At 37.5% G+C, this 7,500-nt stretch overlaps 1 protein-coding gene across 3 annotated transcripts in view; it reads right to left on the bottom strand.

Moving 5' to 3' along the window:
- Nucleotides 1–7,500, bottom strand: part of LOC125042671 (coronin-7-like) — a 28,016-nt gene that overhangs the window by 7,743 nt on the left and 12,773 nt on the right. For all 3 annotated transcript variants that reach the window (XM_047638474.1, XM_047638473.1, XM_047638472.1), the window contains 12 exons: nucleotides 7,254–7,418; nucleotides 6,988–7,123; nucleotides 5,943–6,056; nucleotides 5,472–5,642; nucleotides 5,020–5,126; nucleotides 4,662–4,790; nucleotides 4,025–4,215; nucleotides 3,740–3,878; nucleotides 2,930–3,019; nucleotides 2,622–2,738; nucleotides 1,970–2,105; nucleotides 1,691–1,824 (listed from right to left, as the gene is read on the bottom strand). In XM_047638474.1, coding sequence (XP_047494430.1) covers nucleotides 1,691–1,824; nucleotides 1,970–2,105; nucleotides 2,622–2,738; nucleotides 2,930–3,019; nucleotides 3,740–3,878; nucleotides 4,025–4,215; nucleotides 4,662–4,790; nucleotides 5,020–5,126; nucleotides 5,472–5,642; nucleotides 5,943–6,056; nucleotides 6,988–7,123; nucleotides 7,254–7,418 — 1,629 coding nt within the window. The remainder of the gene's footprint in view (nucleotides 1–1,690; nucleotides 1,825–1,969; nucleotides 2,106–2,621; nucleotides 2,739–2,929; nucleotides 3,020–3,739; nucleotides 3,879–4,024; nucleotides 4,216–4,661; nucleotides 4,791–5,019; nucleotides 5,127–5,471; nucleotides 5,643–5,942; nucleotides 6,057–6,987; nucleotides 7,124–7,253; nucleotides 7,419–7,500) is intronic.

A 7,500-nucleotide genomic window follows, 5' to 3' on the forward strand; every position in this document is an offset into this window, starting at 1 on the left:
ACCATTTGTGCTTTTTAAATTCTTTTATACTTTTTCTTTTCTCTTTCTATTTCTTTGAAACTGGTGATGGGTCTGAACTCTTGAATCAAAGGTGTTTGACTTTCACAATCAAAACACTTGGTCACAAATGTGTGAAAAAGAAGAAAAAAAGAAGCAAGATTTTGTACATGACAGTACAAACGTGATGATGTCATTTCACCAAAATCTACAGTGTGCAAATGCATAAAATTCTACACGAAAGAGAAGAAAGTGTAAAATAACTGTGAATAATGTGCTTTATAGTTGGGCTATCTATAAGTAAATCTAGATTCTGTGTAATCTCACAATAACTGGTAACTCTTTAAACCTATGTTGAAATATATTTGCAAATAAAATCTAACATAAAATATTTTTCTAATTAAGAAATCAACTCGTCTTCGATATCAAAAGCAACACAACTTAATGAACGAGCAACAAATTGATAAACTATAGCTTGACTTCCATTACAGTGCTCAGTCTAAATAAGGGTGACAAAGTCACACAAACTTTAGTACTTAATTCAGTAGAAGAAAACCCTGCTTGCCTGCTTGATAAACAGATGAAACTCAGACTTACACAATGCAGCAAATAGTGAAACATAGGTGCTGAGGTGCAGTGGCAAAAAATTCTGCAAGCACATGTTGATATGACCCAGGGGATCATAGACAATCTTAGACCAAGATTCACCTGTTGATCATGCTGCCCTAAAACTAACACTTTAAGGCTATCTATTTTAGACATATATGCAAAACATTTCCATGGAATGCTGCTCACTGTGAGGGGCATATGTTTATATATATACTTGAATACATTTCCTTTCTCTTCTTCAGTGTCTCTTCTGTACTTCATCCAGAATACCTCTTGTCATGTAATAATGAAAAATACAATATGTAAATTTCACAAATAAGATTTAAAAGAGCCATACAGATTTAAAGATTTTCCTGTGAGAATAACTAGTGCATGATAATTTTAAGGGGAATTCCCAGCATATTATATCTTTTAGCTTAACACAAGAGGTGAAATATATTTCAAATAAAATAAGGTATTGCAAATACAAAAAAATATAAGTCTAGAAGTCAAAAGAACATCTAGACAAAAAAGAAGAGAAAGAAAATTGTCAAACAGATGAAATATGCCCTACTTCACAAGCAACATTATGTGTTCAGTATGTTCAACATGCATTATATTATATCTTATCCTTAATAATGAACATGCAAATAAGAAACTGTGAAAGAAAGAAAAAGAAAAATGCCACTGACATTCCAAAGTGGTGGTGGCTTCTGCAACATAATAAGCTTCTTAATTTCCCTACATAAGTTGAACAATGTACTGATTTCTCACTTCACTGCTTGAGAGCAATGTTAATTTTTGGCTATATTTCTGGCAAAATGAAAATAAAAATCTATACTATTGAGAAACTTTTAGTCAAAATACGATAAACAGGAAAAAAAACAAAAAACGAAAGGCCAATTTCCTCAAGAGCAACTTGCCATTAAGCTCCTCTATCCCTTCCCGAAATGTTTTAATAAGTTAAGAACAAATTTAAAATTAATCAAAACTTGTTACTCCTAAGAAAAAAAAAGTACCAAATGAACAGAATAATAAACAAATAAATATAAAATCAACTGAAACCAGGGGAAGAGTGGGTGGGCTCCTCTGTTTTGTATCAAACCTTGTGCTGAGTCTGTCGGACTTCATTAGGTACCATGCCCTTAAGGAAAGGTGGGGTCTCGTGCCGGATGTGAGTCTGGGATCCGCCGTAAGTTGGGGGTGCCACCGGGGACTGCTGCTCACGGCTCTCAGACACTGCAGGAAAAAAGGAATGTTGGTCTTATAGGAATGTCCAGAACCATGCCATGAAGTGAAAATAATGTAAAGCAAACTATGCAAAAATAAAAATAAAACAACTGTTGAGATAATAATGAATCAATCTCTAATACCAAATACTTACAGCTAATCATATCTTCTGGCTGCAGGGATTGTGTCTGTGGCGGGCGGTTTGTCCCTCCGAGCCACTCGGCAGCTGTCATCACAGGCTCCCAACTGACGAAGGTTGGTGGGAAGAGGTCGTCCTGGAACAGCTCCGTCTGGAAGAAGTTATGCAACAAATGAGTTATTGGCTGATGTAAACAAGAGCAACAGTTATATCAATTACTTAACCCAATGGCGACAGGTCACGCCTATAGGCGTCATAACAATACGCTCGAAATGTGACGTGCGGCTGTCCGCCGCGGCGGAGCGCCAAAGTGCCCTGAGGCAATGATTCGGCTTGATGTACCAAATTCACACGCTCAAGGTTGGCGCGTTGCCGTGGTTCGCCAGAGCGTAGAGTTTTTTTTAGTTTTCTATACCTGTCGCCAATGGGTTAAGAACTGTAATGGTAATACTAAAGGGAAATCTCTGTGAAAACATACATACATACATACATACATACATACATGCATATATATATATATATATATATATATATATATATATATATATATATATATATATATATATATAACAGCCACTATCAATTTTCAGTCAAAAAAATAATAATACTTTAAAATCTCAGGGTATTACAAAAACAATCAATATATCAGAAAAGAACCAGAACCTACCTTTACTCTGGGCACGGTGAAGGAGAGGGGCTCAAGAATAGAAGAGGTTAATCTCAATGCCTTGCAGAATTCCACTTGCCGCACATCGCACATCTGCTTTGGCAACAAGACCAATCCCTGTGGAAGTAAACCAATTATCACCATTATATCATTAACTCAGAATTATTCTTTGATTCATTAGGATTCTATGATTCATCATAATACTGTGAAGTGAAACATTATAAAATTTGAATGCCTCTTTAAAAGAACCTGTTTTCATACAAAATATAATTGCTAAAATGTAAGAACACAACTGCATATCAACATACCTGATGCACACTTCCACACTTGTGGTTGGACAATGGAAACAGGTGTGGGTAATCGCTCCCTATCTCGTAGGCAAAGATGGTGCTATCACCCTAAGAAGGAGAAAAATTAAATGTTTAGATAATACATCTAAATCTAGCACAGATCAATGTCATGTCCGGTGTAAACACCATTATTATCAATCTGAAATACTGCAATAGTTATGAGATAAGGATGGAGGAGGAATAGGAGGAGAGGAAGAGAGTAAGAGAGTAAGAGAGTAAGAGATTAAGAGAGGAGGAGGAGGAGGAGGAGGAGGAGGAGGAGGAGGAGGAGGAGGAGGAGGAGGAGGAGGAGGAGGAGGGGGAGGGGGAGGAGGAGGGGGAGGAGGAGGGGGAGGAGGAGGGGGGGAGGAGGAGGAGGAGGAGGAGGAGGAGGAGGAGGAGGAGGAGGAGGAGGAGGAGGAGGAGGAGGAGGAGGAGGAGGAGGAGGAGGAGGAGGAGGAGGCTCAATGTTATATCAGGTATAAACACTAGTTTTACCTATATGAAATACTACAATAGTTATGAGTTAGGGATGGAGGAGGAGGAGGAGGAGGAGGAGGAGGAGGAGGAGGAGGAGGAGGAGGAGAAAAGAGAATAGGCATGTGAGTAGAAAAGATGGAAAGAAAAGAACCAGCAAAAGGAAGTGGGGAAAGAGTACATAAATAATAGAAAAGAAAAAGAAGGCATTACAAAACGAAATACAAAGACAAATCCATTACAAAATATAAAGGGAAATCCATCATAAAATATAAAAACAAAATACACAACCTAGCACATTCGCTATCTTACTTTTCCTGTAGCAAAGAGCGTTGATGAATCAGAATCATAGAAGGGAATCAGCATTGCCGGGCTGATGTCAGTGGTGACTGTGTTGGCTGGCTTGGACAACTCACTTGCCTTGTACACACTGATCTGCCTTTCTGATAGCCTGTAGAAGAGGAATTATAAATTTTGCAGATTTGTGATCAGCATATACCTTTTCTACTATTACAAATATCACACAAACACTATATTTATGAGATTTCCTTTCAGATGCTTGCAATGGGGGGGGGGGGGTCAATAAATCAAACTTACTTGCTAAATCCAACAGTGACTATGAATTTGCCATCGAGTGCCCAGAGGACTCTTGCTCCCCGCACTCCCACTGGCCCATTACCCTCACGAATGGGCTCGGTGGACTTGCGTGGGTCGTACACACGGATATGGCTATCACGGCACATTGTGGCCAGATATCTACCACATGGACTCCAGGCCATGGAAAATATCTGTGTATAATGAACATTTTCATTATAGGCAATTTTGTAGCAAAGGTAAATGAAGGTTGTAACATTTCTAAAATCTACTGTAACATATAATAAGCACAGTTATTCTCAAGATGAAAAGTACCATATACCATGCATTGGTCACTGTAGTTCTGTTTTATCAATGTTGTTTACACACAGGTGGCTTCAGAAACACTTAGTCAACAAATAGTCAAACTCACTGGTTAATCTCATACCCCTCATGTTTAATTTCTACTACTATCATTATCATCACTAATGTTATCAACATCAACAGGTTAAAGTTACTTTCATTCAAGATAATAATGACTATAATAATCTACTGATTATCAGTTCAGACATGTATAACATATCAGACCACTTAATGAGCTCAGACATTATGTTCATAGGAACTACTTAAAAGACTAACACTTAATGATAAATGAACACACCTGGTCAGGATGAGGTGCAAGAGTAAGTGACACAGTTCTACTATGTAGGTCCCAGATCTTCACAGTGAGGTCCCCTGTGGCGACTGCTAAAACACCTGCTGCTAAGGGATGCCACTTGAGGATGGTGATCTGTAAATAATAAAAGGTTATACATACATTCTTTTACCATTAATAGAAAAAATAAGTCAGCTCTTGTCTCTATGGCCTGCAATACTCTAAAAGTCCAAATTTACCAACTGCCTACAACCTATTAAATTTCCTTATCACATTTTTCAACATAGCCATTACTCTTCACATTAGAAAGCACTATAAAACCATTATACTAAATAATCAAGCATCCACTGAATAATAGCAATACCTTATCAGCTGATCCAACATCCATGAAGGTCTCAGTGGGTTCATTAGTAGGCTGTGTCAACCCACCCTCAGGAATGTGCCAGAGATTAATTTTGCCGTCATCACATGCTGAAGCATAAGACGGTAGCAAAGTGAGGGATCGTCATACATATCAATCAATTAATGTGGAATCTGGAATCTTTCTTGACAATGTAAGGGGCACCTTTATGATCTACAGTGCCCTTTGTGACATTATTACAAAAACCTCAGCGTCATAACAAATTTATTAGTTAAAACTTATTACAGTGACATAATTTGAGGCTCAAACAAAAACAACCTCTAAAAATACTCATATAACCTTTACAATAAAAAAATAAAATAATAATAATAAAAAGGAAAAAAATAAAATAATAATAATTAAAAGGAAAAAAATATAATAATAATAACAATACAGAATCAGAGGGAAATACTCACCAACGGCCAGGGTATGATCATTAAATGGATCAAAGGCAAAGTCCATGACATTGGCAGTGTTCATGAGTGATGGAATGACACCATCAGGCTGTCGTCCACCCTTCTTGTGTTTCATGACAGACAACTTCCCCCCTGGACCACTTAGGGGTAACACCACAAACTCACTATTTGCTGTACGAATGTCAAGAAGTCTCAGTTGTGGTTTAAACTTTCACTGTCTTTATGTACAGTTATAAATACTTCTTAATAAAAAAAATGAAATGTCCACATAAAAATGGAAAATACAGAACTTCAAAAGCATGTCTAGCAAATCTATGAAAGCACATTTAATAAATGTCAGATGTCTAATCTATATATCAAAAAAAAAATATAATAATAATAATAATGATGTTAAAAAAGTAGAAACATTTCCATTAGAAAGGGAAGGTTTCTTCCTGTCTCTCATGAAACAATCACCAACTTAAGTCTTACCAGCCATGCCATCGCACTCTCCGGGGGTTGTTCGGTTCAGATCTCTGATGTTTTCTATGCAGGTGCTCTTGTGGCCTGGAGTACCCTTCAAGTGCCGGAACTTGCACACACGTCCTGGAGAAAGATTTCACTGGCTTGAAGTGATGTTCTTGGATTAACAGAAAAAAAATTGTTTCCCTGTGCTTACTTCCTGCAGTATTCAGGATTTATTTACTTGTTGCAATTTTAGAAGTAACTGTACAGGAAACACATAAATTACAAAACCATTCCATGTGGAAAATAAGCAGTTAACCCCCAAGATCCACAACCTCTCCAGCTTGTCTGTCCCAACCCCTGCCAAAAACATGACTTATTTTTTGCTTTAATTCTGATTATTTTCAATCAACAGGTAATGTTTTTTTGACTCAGATACCAATAAGGACATTTTAATAAAAGCATATAAAGCCAAAAATAATCATATATTCATATAAAACAACAAGATGTGTATTCTGATGTTTTTATATATTCTAGGAGATATCTGTATTACAGTTTGGTGTAGGAGGAATATGAGAGAGGAAAAGATGGGGGGTTTTACTAACAGTAATATGACAGTGTAACATAACAAGTACTTAACCCTCACTATATTCCAGTGACATGACGAAAGTGACAATATGACCATATGATTGGCTATGGGAGGAGAGGACATACAAGGGAAATAAGGGTGTGGCTGGAGGAAATCTGCCAGATACTACTTGATATGTTAAATGAAACTACATAAAACAAATTGCACTGATGATGAAAAACCAGTCGTTACCAGTTTTTGACAGTTCTTGCCTAACCATGGGGACTGGGACCAGCCGCACATTAGGGAGCAAGCCACAAATCACAGCGAATAGGATTATAGGGGTTTATTATGAAGGGAAAGAATCCATTTATATGAATTAATCCAACAAATTTACTGGCCAACTGAGTTTATTCAAAGGTAATCTGACACTCCAAATATACTCCTGACAGAGTTTTTCAAAAGTAATTTGACAATCCAAACATGCTCTTAAGTACAACTCACTGAAAGATCGTGTAACTGTTGGTCTCCTTGGGGTCGGCGATGCAGGCTTCTCCTCCACACTTGTCATTCTCTGTTCGAAGGTTCGTCTGCGCTCTGCTGCACTAACACGGCTACCTTCACGTAGCGTAACAGGTTCCTACCCGAAAACAGATTTAAGATTAATTAATGGATGAAAACCATGAGTTACTAATATTTATATAAATTCATTCATCAATAGCAATCATATTAAAACTTAAATAAATCTTTATCAGCTCTGGTCTACACACCCCAACATTTTCCTTCTCTTCTTCCTGAATGGTCTGTTCCTGCCGCACTTCCTCTCTTCTCCTTTCGACTATCTTCTCATCCACAGATATGGAGCGTGTCTCAAAGGCCTTGCGGATCGAGGCCAACTTGGAGGGATTCTCTTCTTCTGGCTCCTCCTGAATCTCCTGCAAGAGTGGAATGCCTTTTAGAGCTGTCATATATTTTGTTTCATTCTTTTGATTTTTCTCAAGTGATGCAAATATTTAT

Source organism: Penaeus chinensis, chromosome 32, assembly GCF_019202785.1.
Source record: "Penaeus chinensis breed Huanghai No. 1 chromosome 32, ASM1920278v2, whole genome shotgun sequence".
NCBI classification, from domain to species: Eukaryota; Metazoa; Arthropoda; class Malacostraca; order Decapoda; family Penaeidae; genus Penaeus; species Penaeus chinensis.